The 14,922-nt window shown below is 40.0% G+C and overlaps 1 protein-coding gene across 1 annotated transcript in view; it reads left to right on the forward strand.

Moving 5' to 3' along the window:
- The first annotated feature begins 1,123 nt into the window (after positions 1-1,123).
- The window catches only part of USP12 (ubiquitin specific peptidase 12), a 33,044-nt gene continuing 19,245 nt past the window's right edge, over positions 1,124-14,922 (forward strand). Inside the window, exons 1-2 of the mRNA XM_030274977.4 lie at positions 1,124-1,401; positions 12,868-12,948. Coding sequence (XP_030130837.1) covers positions 1,354-1,401; positions 12,868-12,948 — 129 coding nt within the window. The 5' untranslated portion in view covers positions 1,124-1,353. The remainder of the gene's footprint in view (positions 1,402-12,867; positions 12,949-14,922) is intronic.

Raw genomic sequence — 14,922 nt, forward strand, 5'->3', positions numbered from 1 at the left:
TTCTTTTCATGTCATGTTTTGAAATTTGGTCTACTCTGCATGATAGACGAGTATCTGTTGTGGTGGGTCTGACTAATACTGCAAGGAATTGTTTTGGAGATATTTCTGACAGCAAATGTATTTCAGTAGATGAAGTGCTGGATATCTGAAGGTTTGACACGTCTAACCTGCTAAATAGCCATTCTTGCTTTTTTTGCTTAAAAATGGCCAATCCACTACTTTTGTTTCTATTCTTTCTCATTCCCCTGATGCTGTCCTCCCCCATGGTTTCTGTGGCAACAGTTTCAGAATGTATTAATCCAAGAGGTGTTCATTTTCTCAGCTAGTATACTTTTGAAATATACAATTTGAGATGACAGGTATCTTATAAAATGGTTTTATGTGATATAAAACCAATTTCAGGATATTTCAGGTTGCTGTAGAGTTCATTTACAATACTTTCTAAAGTCATATTCTTTATGTTTCAGCTGAAGGAACATTTACTATTCCATTAACTTAGTTGCTAAAGAACATTTACTTCTGAAGATCGTAGAAATTGTAATGATTTCATGTCATAAATATTAAAACACTTTATAGTGAATAGATGTATTTATGAGCAAGACCTTGTGTACATTGACATTGTTCTTAATAATAATGCATCTTGATCTTGTAAATTTTTCCTATATATGAAAAAAGACAGGGTGGCAGATATCTTGGCTAGCTTTGTGCTTCTTTAGTGCAGGTATCAACATCTCGAACAAGTCATCCAGATTTCTTCTTACAATTCGCAGACAAACAACATGATTAAGTTCCTTCTCAGGTAGGTACCTCAATTACGTGGTATGTCTACTTTAGACATCAGCTTCATTTTCCCAAACGTCTGGGGCCGGGGCACTGTGGTCCCTTTCAGCCTGGCCCATCCTGTGATTCCGTGGTCAGGTATTGGAGTAGGTTGCCTTGACGATTCCATGACTGTACAAACTCCGATGTCGCTGACGGATCCCTCCCCTCCGCGCCTCCCGCGGCGCCGGGCGCACCCGGCCGAGCTCGGCCGAGTTTGGCCGCCCTGGCGGGGCGGGGCGGGGCGGAGGGGCGGGCGGGAGCCGGGCGCTGACCCGGCGGGAGGCGGGGCCGCGCCGCGCCGGGCGGGATCGCTGGGAGCCGGCGGGCGCGGGCGGCGGGAGCGGGGCTGCGCGGCGGCGGTGGGAGCTGCGCGCCCGGCCGCGGGCTGCCGGCTGCCCCCGCCGCCTGCCTTTCTTCCTTCCTTCCTTCCTTCCTTTACTGCCTCCCTCCCTTCCCTTCCCCTCCTGCTCCCGCCCGGCCCGGCTCCGCTCGGCTCGGCGCTGTGATTGGGCGGAAGATGGCGCTGGGCGGATGGAAATCCTAATGACAGTCTCCAAAATCGCCTCCATCTGTACCATGGTGAGCAAGGGGCCGGGGCCGTGCCGGCTCCCAGGCTGGGGACGCGGGCGGCGGCAGCGGTGCGGGGGACGGGCAGCGGGGGGGCCGGGCGAGGGCGCGGGGCGGCGTCCCCGGGGCGGGGCGGGAGCGCTGCCGTGGGTGGCGGTCGGGAGCGGAGCGGGGTTAATCGGCTTTGGGAGACTCAGCCGGGATGCGAGCGCTGAGGGGGTTGAGCTGTGCGGGCGGCGAAGCGGGGTCCCGGCTGCGGACGGGGCTGGAGCGCGGGGGGACCGAGCGCAGCCTTCCCCAAAGTGTGCCGAAAGCGGGGGCAGCGCTCCGCGGCATCGCCTCCGGTCCGGGGCTGCCTATTGCAGGCATGTGGTGGTTACGGAAGGGTTTCTGGAAGCGCCCTCCTTCTCCCGACTCACTCCGTAGCGTCCGTGCTCTCCCTCCGAGTGCTGCGCTCCTGAGCTGGGGCTGGAATCGCCCATCCACGGGCGGGTGCTTCCCGGGTTACCCGGACACGTGCGGGCACCCATCCCGCCCCGGTGTGCATCCATCCACGTCCCGACAGCAGAATTCTCCCTGTGATTGCTTTCTAATTGCTCTCTCTCTCTGTGGTGAATTAGAGCCATAAGGAGCAGCACAGATGTGATAAAGCTCTCTTGGGTTGTTTTAAAGATGGGTGGGGAGCTCAATAGATTCGCTGATGGAGGAGTGATGAATTTAGGGAAGGAAATATCCCTTAGTCAGCAGAAGTTACTGCTTGTTATGGAAGAGATGTGCCGATGGTCCATAGCAGAAGTTCTTATATTTGCGCTCTCTTTACCTATTCCATTTCTGTGTGAAAGTTCTTGTTACCAAATGTGTTTCCACGGGGGAAGGGAAGAGATGGATAAGGGGAAGAACATGTGGAAGGGCCCGGCTGGCACAGCCGCGTGGTCGCCACAAGAGTGGCGCCTCAGGGGAGAATCATCTGCCCCTGATGGTGCTGAGTGCTGCTCGTGGGTGCGCAGCTTGGGTCACTCTGCACGCTGAGAGGAGATGAAGGGATGAGACAAGGACTCTTGTCTGCCAGCCCAAAGTGTCCTTTATTTCCCCAGGTGGGGCAAGAAAGGTGCCCTCTGGGCGGGTGCAGTGACAAATGCCAAAGAAATCAAAGATTACAGCAATTTAAATAGGGGGTGGGTGGACAGGGGTGCAAACCTGTCTTGCCCAATGGGGATAAACCAGAGAGGGACACAACAACCTATGATAATGTAGCAGGGGTAGGTACAAGGTCAGGGGACAAATAGAAAGGCTAAACTGGAGTAATTGATACAGAACTTTCTGGAAGAAACTGGGGGGGATTACAGGATTGACAGCCAAAAGGGTATAAACAAACTCAGATTGATGGACCCAAGTAAAGAGAAAACAGGGAGAGGTGAGAAGATTGGCAGGTAACTGGGGAGCCAAGTGGCAGGAACTTTAGGGGTAAACAGCTTGGGTCAAACCAACTGTGAGGGGACAAATGGGGGAGCATAAAGGCTAACTAACTTTGATAAAACCAACTGACTAAATCAAACCACACTGCAACAAGCATGCTCTGTCATCTACTCTGTTAATTTGTTGAATTGTCATTATTATGTCTCATCAAACAGTGGGAGATGCTTATGTTTCATATTATTGGAAACTGATTTATGCTTTTCATAAGTTGTGCTGCAAAGAGGCTTGAATGTCTCAAACAGATATTTTAGAGGTGGCCTGTGAGAATTTTGAGTGAATATCTATAAGCCGAGAGGATGGGATTGCTCAGGTGGTGTTTAGTCACTGGAATAAAGTGTCTTTTTTGACATGGGAGATGACATATTTTAGTTTGGAATTGGAAGAGTCTGACTTCTTGAATTTATCAGCTGTATATTTATCAGGTGCCGTACTAACATCTTTATGTGGCCAGATTGGTAGGACATGTACCATGTGCTTCAGGAGTTTTCATTCTCTGAAGGCAAGTTTTAGGGTTTTGAGGAGTCAGTGTGATTGTTCCCTGAGCTGGGGCAATCTTTTATTGCAATTCTATCTGACATCTTTTCACCCAGAGTTGGCCGCTGGCCTTTGTGTCAGCATAAATTCAGTGCTGGCCTCTTGATTTGGGTCAAGTGCGAGGACTCACTGCTCTGCTTCTGGACTATATACAAACCATAGGTCTAGACTGGACAAGCAGATAGTTTAAGATTATTCTCTGTGTACGTTTATTAGAAATGATGTTATGTTACTGAGATTTAGGTCAATCCTGAAACAAATTTTTCAACTAAAAATCTTATTATTGCTAACTAAAGTGTCTGTATTCATAAAGCTGAAATTCTGATGGCAATTAGATATTGTCTGTCCAGTCACTGTCATGTGCACTGAGGTGGATGAACTCCAGACATAAGATTTTTGCTGGGCCTTTCTGATCCATAAGCTTTAATAGAACTGTGATAGGGGACACCTAACATTGGATACCAGCTGTAAAAGCTTTTCAGCAGTTAATATGAGATTGTGCTTAAAAGTATATCTGTAAAGATAATATGAAGGAGCATGTGGTATTTACTGTGGTGTTGTTCAGAATCATGTGGTTGAGGCGAGGCAGATCTTTTTAATTCTAACAAGAGTCAAATACTTATGTTTAAGCATATGTTTTACAAAATTGAAGAGGATTATAATTGCTGAGTAATACTATTTATTTTTTCTGGCAATGCTTCTTTGTGTCAACACACTTCAATAAAGTGCCAGACAACTACCTAAGAATTCTTACAAGTTTTATTTGCCTTTGCCCATGCCTGTTACAAGAACTCTTAGGCTGTTCTGTGTCTCCTTGTGAAGCCAAAGTTCTGGTTAGTACAAAACCAGTAACAGGCAATTTTTGTCAAGAGACAGTTTATGCCTACACAAACCTAACATGTGCGTACACTTATTATCTGTAACAGAGCTGTCTAGAACTGTATTGAAGAAAGTCTTCCATTGCAGTTCTGTGTTTCATGACTTTTTTCTTTTTTTAATCTAATTCAAGTTTTGCTTCTGCTGACCTATTTATATTTTATGTGTCTTACCCTTGTTGTTCAAGCCCCAAATATTATAATAATATGTTATGTTTTACATAATAAATGTATGGGCAGATTGTGTATGTACAGTGAAGCATGATAACCAGTATATTTAGTTTATCTGTGGTACCTTTCGGGGATGATCTTCCAAGAGGACATCCTCTCTGTTGGTTGATACCTGTGTATCTGCTGCATTGATCAAACACCTCAGTGTTCATACCAATGTTAACAGAGCTCTTTCTGCAGTAGTATGTCCTAGTGTTATATTGCATTTCAGTTTCCTTAAAATTCTTTGCTCTATATCACCATTCACATGCTTCTTTGTGCTGTAGTAAGTCTTAGTTGCAAGGCTGGAGATTGTGGAAAAGCACTGAAAATACCTTTGCCCTTGAGTGCTTTAGCCACTGTTCTTGTTGCAAAATGGATGAGGTTAAAATTGTGTGGTCTACTTTTTAAAACCATTTTTAAAGTCTTTGCAGTAAAAGTAGAACTTGGTCTTTACCCTCATCCATGAGTAAAATTGCAATTAAAGCCTTACTTGACTGTACTATATGGGATTTTTCATGTATGGCTGAGGAGGGATAAAGTAACCTAGGCTAATGAACATATGCCCCATGTTATACTCACAGATTGCATCTAGTACGTCTGCTTCTGTTGTCTAGAATCCAGGAAACACTTGCTAGCAGTTAAAAGGCATTAAGTCTTTGAGTAGCTGAAGCAAAGAGAAGATAGGAATTACATTTGTAGCTTAAAAGCTATGAAAAGTCTCTAAAATGTCAGTTTCAGACATACACAAGGAACTTGTAATGGTAGTAGTACTTCTTTTCAGTGTTTCTTCTAGAAAGTGGTTGATGATGTTGGCACAACCTGAAAAAGTGTGATAATATTTTAAAACTATGCTAATTTAGAAGCTATATCATCAGACATCAAAGTCATCATGTTTTGGGTGTTTGTCTATGTATTCCCTTCTCTATCAGCCATCTATGTCAGCATCTTGCATACAGGGTCTGTCACTGAATGTCTTCAGTGATTGTTTCAGCCCCCAGCACTGACATCAAATACATAGTTGGTGGTTAGATGTTGATTGTGTGATGTAACAGCGTGTTCTGTGTGAGAACCTCTGCTTTTCTTAAAATCCAAATTTTTCTTCTGTTTTTGAGAGAATTTAAGACGTGGAGCCACTGTGAATGACTGGCTATTGTCCGTTTCCTGCCTGCCTCCTCTTGAGGGGCACTGTCACAAGCATCCTTTTGCCCATTTCAGTCACATTTCGCAAGGGTGAAGATGTTTCAGAGGTACTAGAGTTGAAACAAACATGTGTGAGAAAAGGCGTCTTAGAGGAAACAGACCCTGGAAGTGCCCAGCTGAGGGAAGTTTGAAGTGCACCTACCTTGTGTGTCGTAGCATAGAGGCTTAATAAACACTCCCAGTTCTAGCCAACTGTGAGAGAAGTGTGTATTTATGGGCTTTCTTACTGCTTCAGGAATTGTTTGTTTACAATAGGGTTTCAAACCTGATTGTGAAATCTGCACTTAATGTAAATTGATGTGTGCCAGTGTCTGCAGCCAGCCAGCAATGGCTATGATGTACTCAGTCGTGTTCCTTCTAATTGCACTGTCTCCTCTGAAGCACAAATTATAAGACTTAAACATTAATTGATGATCAGGTTAGCAGATTCCTCAGGAAAGTATACAGAAGACCCATGCTGGAAGAAATGAGAATTGAATTACAGCAAGGAAAGAAAAATTATGGGCGAACAGCTTCAAAACTGAGGAGAGGACAGAAAAAAACTATCAGAGAAGGAAAGGACTAAAGTAACATGGAGGAAGCCACAGTATTGTGGGGTTCCTTTATCCAGCTGTCTGACTTCTGATGTACCACAGTTGGCAAGAAGGAACATGTGCTGTGTCTCAGCCACTGCATTTTACTCTGGCACGATGACCTGGATCTGCCGTGCTCCGTGGACCTGAGCGTTCAGACATGTGTTCTGTTGGTGTGGCTCTTGTGCAAGCCCAGGAGTTTTTGGAGAAATATTTGATAGGTATTTGGGGTAGGAGCTTACACCACAGTGGGGAAGTCCACTCATCTGTTGGGGTTCTTATCAGGTGACACTTCAATGATAAACATGACACTAAGATTCAAGCATTTGTCGTCATCATTTTTCTAGCTGTAACATGCTACAGTGTGGTAATAAAAGATGAATATTTATATTTGGTCTTTAGAATACTGGGTTTGTGGCACTGTTTAGTATACTAATTAATTTAGACAAATTTGTTTTCAATTTTCATCAAAATAGGAATTTGACTCTAACATAAAACAGTTGTCAAATATGAAATACAAAGAAGGAATTCTCAAAGTTATGTAGTTGTAAAGCAGTATGTATACACAGGGAATTATTTAGCTGACATATTACTTATTTGGATTATTTGATTTATGTAAGTGTTCCATTTTCTTTTTACCCTCACATATGTGAGGGTAAAATATGTGTATATTCATCTTGCATGCTCTAAGCACAAGAAATGAAATACGAATTTGGACTCTAGTCTTGGCAGCAGAACTTTTAGCTACATCAGTGGGAACAACTGATCCTGTTACGGTCAGTAATGTGGTCTTTGTATTTACTTTTTACATTTCTGAAGCTACTAGTTTGCATTAAAACTTATACGAGTGATTCTGTAAAAATGTGACGAAAGGGGCTTTTTCTATTCAAATTTCCTGAGGGGAAGAGGTGTATAAAAGCCCTGTGTAAGGTCTGATTTTTGTTTTTGTAGGTTAGGAAGAATGCCAAAGTAAAACACTTTCATAAAATGGTTTATTTCAGTAAGGTCTATCTGATCTTTCAGTTGAGGAAAGAAAAAATCTAGATCTTTTCTGTAGTGTAAAACCAGAAGGTTGTATTAGCATAAGTAGAGCAAAATAGGAAAAAATTTTTGCCATCTTTTATAAACGCAAATTCTTTTTATGATTCAATGAAAATGGGAAGTTATAAAAGCAATATATTTGTTTTCTGAAACGGGAATTATGTAAGTAATAAAAGCATATGAAGCACACTATGGGAAAAACAACTATTGAGCAAATGTGTTTTCCCCACTTGCCCTGCATTTTGGGTAGTTAGGTGATTCTAATTTTTCTGAAATACTAACTTGTCTTTGACTTCAGTGTTCAAAAGGATACATCATCATACACTTGTCATCTGTGAGGAAGTGCAACATATCTAGTTGCTGTGAAGGAAAACACATTGTGAAAGTTCAGGGGGGCTTGAAAAGATGGGTTTGGTAGACATACCAAATGTGAAGAGAAATTGATTTTGTGCTTTGGTATAATTTTCCTTACCCAGGCAGAGGTGTTTTTACTTCATACTCAAAAATTCTTTTGTCTTAGCTGCACATGGTAACAGTATACAGGACTATGTCTTAGACTGATTAATAAAATAAGACTATTTGGAAGTATTTAAAAAGCATTGACTGAAACTATCCAAATATTTCATGCATTAATAATGCATGTTCTTTTGCAAAGAAATAAACAACAAGGATTATTGAATCCCACTCACATTTCACTGCTGCTTCCAGTATCAAAAGAACTGTGTTTCAGTTTTGGTTGCAATTGAAGTAACAAATATAAGCTGATTAAAGATAGCTCTTCCCTCTCTTTGCTCTTAGTTCTGATTCACGTGAATACACAGAAATGTATGAATTCACATATTCTGATAAAATGTAACTGGAAGAGTAGAATTCTGCTTTTCTTCTTTAACAGAGAATTCCTGTCACAGTGCATTAATTAGTGCATTGGGCTGTGAAATTCTATCTTCACTAGTTGTATAGACAAAGAAGAATCTTTCTAATCGAGGGGGGAAAAAAGGGAAAGCCCTAATGAGTGCTTCTGTACTGAGATTTATTTTTGCAAATTATAAATAATTCCATTAATTTTACACTTGTTCAGGAGCATTGTTATTCCTGTACTGAGTTTCCCTTTTACTTATAATGCCTTTATAATGTCACTAAAAAGAATAATTGTTCTGTGTTTTGTGGTGGTATGGTTAATTTACCTGTAGATAAGGTCATGTTTAAAAAATTTCACTTACATATACCTGTGCAACATGGTTTGGTTTTGTCAGTGTTGTTCCTTGCTTCTTGAGTGAGGTGGAGAGCATTGTAGGGAAGGATCTTGCATAGTGCATGTGTGAAGGGAGAAAGGGATCTTCAGGATGCTGGTGACAAATGTAAGTTTTCAGACAAGAAATTTGTTTTAAAGGTCACATTCTGATTTTTCTCAGGAAATTTACAGCTTAGTTAAATTAGAGGGTAAAGCTGATAAACAATTCAAACGATGACCCACCAAGCTATCAAGTGATCTTTAGAAAGGGATAGATCAAACCCCCCTATCCAAGGCTAGTAAGATGTGTAAGCTCCCAAGCACGTTAGGCTGGTTATGAATCAAGGCTTTGTAAAGGAAATTCTGCCTGCTTGGTTGGATGCTAATGACAAGGTAGGACACTTTAGAACTGCAATTGTTTGCCTGCTTGTTGACATGTTTTCAGACAGTATTTTTAATGTAGGGTGGTATCCCAATTTACCACGCTTTGGTTTGCATTTGGGAGCAGTCTTAGAGTGCACAAATTAGATGACTTTTGGAGGAAACTACAGCAGACAACATAGATCAGCTGCAGCTGGTGTTCAGTCACAAAACCAGCCTATAACTAATCTGGCAAGAATGCTCTGAAACCCAAGGTGTGTATGTCAGGTCCTGAGCACCAGCTGATTTGTTTTACAGACTGGCTCCACTTATCTTATCCCTGTGTCAGCTGTTGGTGTGTCTCAGAAGGACTAGTTCAACGTGAAACACCACAACAGTGTGGCCTCTGAGGCTGTGAGAAAAGCACTAATAAATTTCATTATATTCATCACAGTTACATTTCATTATATTGTTCCAGCAAGTGAAAAACTAAACAAACAAAAAACTGCATCTAGATTTGTCTGTGCTTTGTTTTTTTTTCTGCCCTTTTTTTGTCGAAACGTATGGCATCAATGGGCTTTATAGTTTATTTTAGAAATTTGGAATGAGGTATATTTGTGAAATATGAAAATCAGGAAAATACAATTGTACACATTTTGAAGATAATACACCTTCCTATTCCACTATATTTCCTGGGCTTTCATTCCACTAAACTGAAATAAAACCCTCATCTAGATAGTGTTAAATGTGTTGATTTTTACAAAACTCAAGCTCTTTTGAAAAAAAAAGTTGAGAGATTTACTTAAGGTACTTCCATGGTAAACACAGATTCTTATCCCTTCATTAAGAAATTAGCTTTTAAGGCAAAATTTATAAATCCAATAGTAGAATTTTTTTTTTTTTTAAACTTGATGGAGGAGATAAAGCAATTAATGTTCAACTGATTTGAACATGATTAAATAAAGATTACTTACATGACTTACCATTTTGAAAGATGAAGTCTGCGGTAGTTCAGTTTTGCACCTAACTTTCATTAGGTTTGTGAAGATCTTTGTGTAATCATTGATAAATTTCAGTAACAAATAAAAAGCAAATCTTGATTTCATATTGTGTTCTTGTAAACACACTTTAGTTGCTGAACTTTCTACTTTGTAAAGCTGCATTTCATCAGCTGTGAGAAATGAGTGTTCTCTCTGCCTGTACTCTCGTCTCTGTGCTGGAAGGGGGTTAATGTAAGGCTCTGCTGGGCTGTGCAGCTGTATGGCTTTTACACTGATGCAATGCAAAAAGTGGTAAAGCCCAGTACTACTGCAATATTATCATCTTCTTGGACTTCTGCTGTGCCTCTGTTGCTTCTCATTTCTGGATAATGACCGTGTGTCCTTCCCCTCAGAAGAACAAGGGAAAATGGAGGTGGATGTGCTGACCAAACTTAATGATGTTCCTTTCTGTCCCCTGTGTAATATCAAAGCCACGTTGCAGGGTGGAGACTGAACACCTGTTGTATGTGTTATTAGGTGAGCCACCAAAAAAGAGAGTTTTATCTGGGGATTTTCCCTGGGGATTCCAGTTAAGTGGCAGAGGAATAAATTCTCTACTCCACAGCACACAGCACAGCCTGAAATTTCCCAAGTCTAGTTCAGGTCCTGTAACTCCATCTTGGCCAATGAAAAGAGAGTGACTCCCACTTATGCCTTAAACCTCCTTTGTCCTCATGTCCAAGAGATGAGACAGTACCATAGTAGTTGGTGGTGCTGCAGTGCTCCCCCTCTGCATCTGTATTTGCATAATGGAAGAGTCAGCTGGAACTGATAATGTGGACTGTAATCATGACTGGGAAATGCTTTGAAGCAAGGGATAATTAGGTTTTAAAATAACTTTTATGGGTCAGTTGTGAACACTCATTTTAGTGTACTCTCACTGTGTTTCTGCTCTTTGCAACCAATACACTGTGCACAGTAGAAATGATTACTTTGGAGGGAGAGATAGCATCCTTTATGACAGATAAAAAGAGCTGTAAAGGGAAGTGTGAGTAGCTCAAGGGGTTTTATGTTGGTGTAAAACATCCATGCTGCTTTGTACTAACATTCATAAACAGCTGCATTTAAACTAGATGATGCCATGCTTTGAAGTCACGTGGAAGTCTGAGCCTTGAATGAAGTGAATTAAGTGCCTTTGAATAATCAGAAAACTAAGATGATCTGGTAGCATCTCAGCCAAAGTTAGATCTTTACTGTGCTAGAAAACTAAATACAGTGTTCAGGTCTGCACAAACAGAAACATCAGTGTTTATATCATAATATTTTCCTTTTAAAGATGAAGTAACTGCTCCACCCTAGCTTTGAAAAGAGAAAGAATTTCCTTAAACCTGCTCTTGAATTTATTTTTAAAGAAGTAGAGATTTTTAACAATAGCATAAAAGGTCCTTCTTTTTCCTAGTTTATTGGTAATACTCACCTTGCTGGAGCTTGTGGTTGCATTTAAATAAGGCTGCAAAACTAAATATTCGTAGTCTCAGAGTGCTTTAATCTTAAATGAGGGTTTATACCCATTTTCCTCACCACTATAATCTCCATTTGAAAACACCTTCTAAAGTAACAAGCCCTGTAGCTAAATCCTCAGGAAAGGGGAGGCTTTATCAAACTGGGTAATTGGAGGGGATGTGACTGATGGCAGCAGCTGGGGCTATGCTGTGAATGGAGCAGAGCTGTGGTGTGTCAAGCATGGAGTTTTCATGGCTTGTGCCCTGTTCTGGTTAAAGTTATTACCTCCTAATGGACCTTTGAGCACATGCTTCCAGTTTCAGAATGGTAAGGTAGTTTGTGTGAAGTTCTGCAGTACCGCGGTCGTACTGTGGCAGATGCCACATCACCATTCATTTTAGTTGTATACATTTTTGACACAGTTCTAATATTCATTCTGTTCCACTACTCCCTGTCTGCAATTAATCTGTGCAATCCTGTGTGCTGTTTTTAGTGCAGTCCATGATGTAATATAATTGTTGTAATATGCCACGTAATGGCTGTTTGCTATATCTTTGGTGTAAAAAATGAACTTGTTGGGATGGAGTTGCCCCTGGTTTTAAGGTTCTTTGATGCATATTATGTTCTGTTTTAGCTGCACTTACATTCCTGCTGGTATATTCATGCTCATGTATTCGTCTCATTGAGGATATTTATAAATAGTTATAGGTATATAGATATCAGTTTTGTTGAGTGCAAAAAGTTGTATACATTTCCATTTCTCTAAAAGCAACCAGTGTAAGAGCTTATCCAAAGCTAGGGTTTTTTGTTGTGTGAATTTTCCAGCATACAGGTTTTTCTGTCTCTAAATAAAAAAGGAAACAACACTTTTCTTTGAAAACACAGTGTTTACTGCACCAGTTCAGCCAACAGCCACAGAGTGACCAAAGTCACATTCTCTGACTTCTTTTTGAGTATCAGACCCAACAGATTTTTTGGGCAAAGGCTGCACTGCCTTTTAGTTTTACAAAGTTCAAGACATTTAGGAAAGCACTTTGCACAACTTATGTTTTCAGTGCAAGGGGTGCAGACCAGTCTCTTTGCTTCCTGTGAACAATCTGCATCTCTTAACTTTTCCTGGAATGTGCTTTACAGTATGAAAATTATGCTTCTTAGACTCACCAGTTGGCCTTGTATGACCTGCTTTGCATCCTGTATTAGTGCAAGTGTTACCAAAGTAATTTGAGTCTGGAAATAATAAAGAAAGAACATTGAAACAGTGTAATTGCATGAAAATACATAAAAAATATATAACTTTTGAGATGCTTTTGAACAGCACATATTTGGAAACGTCTCTAAGGTATTTTGTAGTTGTGATCAGGTGTTTTGCAGGTTTTTTTTTTTTTATGGATGGTTAGTTGGTTTTGATTGTTTATCCTTGCTGAAAAACTTTTTTCCTCAGCTGCTTTCACTGTTGCTACACTAATATTTTGCTGCTTTTGATTTTTTCCTAGGGCGCCAATGCCTCAGCTTTGGAGAAAGAGATTGGTCCGGAACAATTTCCAGTCAATGAGCACTATTTTGGTTTGGTTAATGTGAGTCTCAGACCGTAACTTACTGCTTTGAAAGGACAGAATGGGTTGGTTAAACTGCAAGACTGGGATGAGTGAATACTTAGAATTCTGAAAGATATAATCACTGAATATCCATCCTATTAAAATGTGTTTCAGTATTTAGTGTATTTGTTGAAGTATGCTACTGGATTGTTGAAATGGGCTCTTTATTGAATGCTTTTATTTCTTTATATTAGTTGTAGGGTAATTTTTACATCACTTTCATGTTATTAAAATATGTAAGTCTTAAAGAAGGCTATTTAAAATATGTAGCTTGTTGTTTGTAATATGCCAACAAAGTAAAATAAGCACATTAGAAAAAAACATCTTGTGAAAGACTATGATGATAGGAAGTGTTTATATCTGCTATTTATATTAAGATAAAAAAAAAAAATTACAGCCCGAAGTGGAAAGCAATAAGAAATATATTGGATTGTTTGAATCAATAATTATTTTTAAGGAGTGATTTAAACTTGAATTTCTGATATTACTGATGAAAAGTGTATCTTGTTAGCAATAGCATTATACTGATGTGAAATATTGAATTAGTCTCTTTATTGGGCTTCAGAAACTACATAGTTAAACCAGGTAGATTTAACAAGAGCTATTGTCTTGCTTTTCTTAATGAAACTGATTATTTAAATGCTGTGCTGGTACTGTAAGGTGTCTCTACCTCCAGGTGCTTAGCACTGAGCTGGTTCAAGGGTCTGCAATCTGAGCATGCACTGTGGAGTCAGTAAACACTGACAAGCTGACTTCCATGCATCTTAAAACACCATTGCTTAAATTCAAGTGGTTTCTTTTCTTTTCTCATGAAAGCTGCAATACCCCCCAGATGCCGCAGCAGTTTCACTGTTACTATCTGTCAGTTCTGCAGCTCAGCTGAGGCTTTCCATTTATCCAGTGACAGGGTTTCTCAAATCTGTTACTCTATTGACAGATAAACTGTTTTCCTAATTTCTGGTCCACGTCCAGAGAGGATTTAAGACTAAACAGTGAAATTGTATTGTGCACCCAATTTTAAAGTTTTACGTAGTTTTTACCCTTAAGAAAAGGTTCAATAAAGGACAATCTTCTTAATATGTCATGAAGACCACCAAATTTGGGCTTTTTGTACTCAAGGGAGAGTAGAAATTTGAGTGGATATTTGTAATTTCACTGATTTAAGAAGCAGGCAGCTACAATATATCAGAGTACTTTTAATTTTCTGTCTACTACAGGAATTTTGCTTATTTTAGCTTCAAACAATAAAATGTTATGGGCTAAAATTCTTTGAATTGTAACAAACAATAAAATGGGATCTCATTACGTTTATGGCACACTGATGCTGGTTTTCAGGTACAGTGGTTGGCAAAGGAAATTGTGATGTTGATGCCTGAGTAGTTTTCAGATCTGTTCTGCAGGTTGTGTTTACTAACACAGAACATATACACCATCAATGCATAATAGGCTTGCAGCATGTAAATCTGCCAGGAAAAGTGGAAGTATCAAGCTATGGCAAATTACTAGAAAGAATGACAGAGATAATGAAAATAAATACTAGATAATTAGATAATAAGTTTGTACTATTAGAAATCACAGCTTTTGTCTTTATTGATTTCTCTAATTTATTTGTAGCAGTTACAGGAAGTGAATCTCCTAGGGGCTTACTAACATTTACTGCTAAGTTTTCCTAATTTGTTTATTGATTTTGTTTGTCCTAACTTTCTCCAGGATAATGGGAAAAAGGGAAATAATGTAGAAGTCTGTAACTTTCTTCTAACTGTGCAATAGATGACCATTTGAGCTGTCTGGGATACAGAAAAGCATTTTATATAAAGATGACAATTCTGGAATAGAGATCTGTCAATTTTCCAGAGGCAGCATAAAAGAGGAGGAGGCAAAAGCACTGTCTTACCTCTTTTCCAGCTTTGTGGTAGAATCTAGGGATTGTTCAGAGGATATGCTGAAAGAGTA

Source organism: Taeniopygia guttata, chromosome 1 (assembly GCF_048771995.1).
Source record: "Taeniopygia guttata chromosome 1, bTaeGut7.mat, whole genome shotgun sequence".
Taxonomy (NCBI): Eukaryota; Metazoa; Chordata; class Aves; order Passeriformes; family Estrildidae; genus Taeniopygia; species Taeniopygia guttata.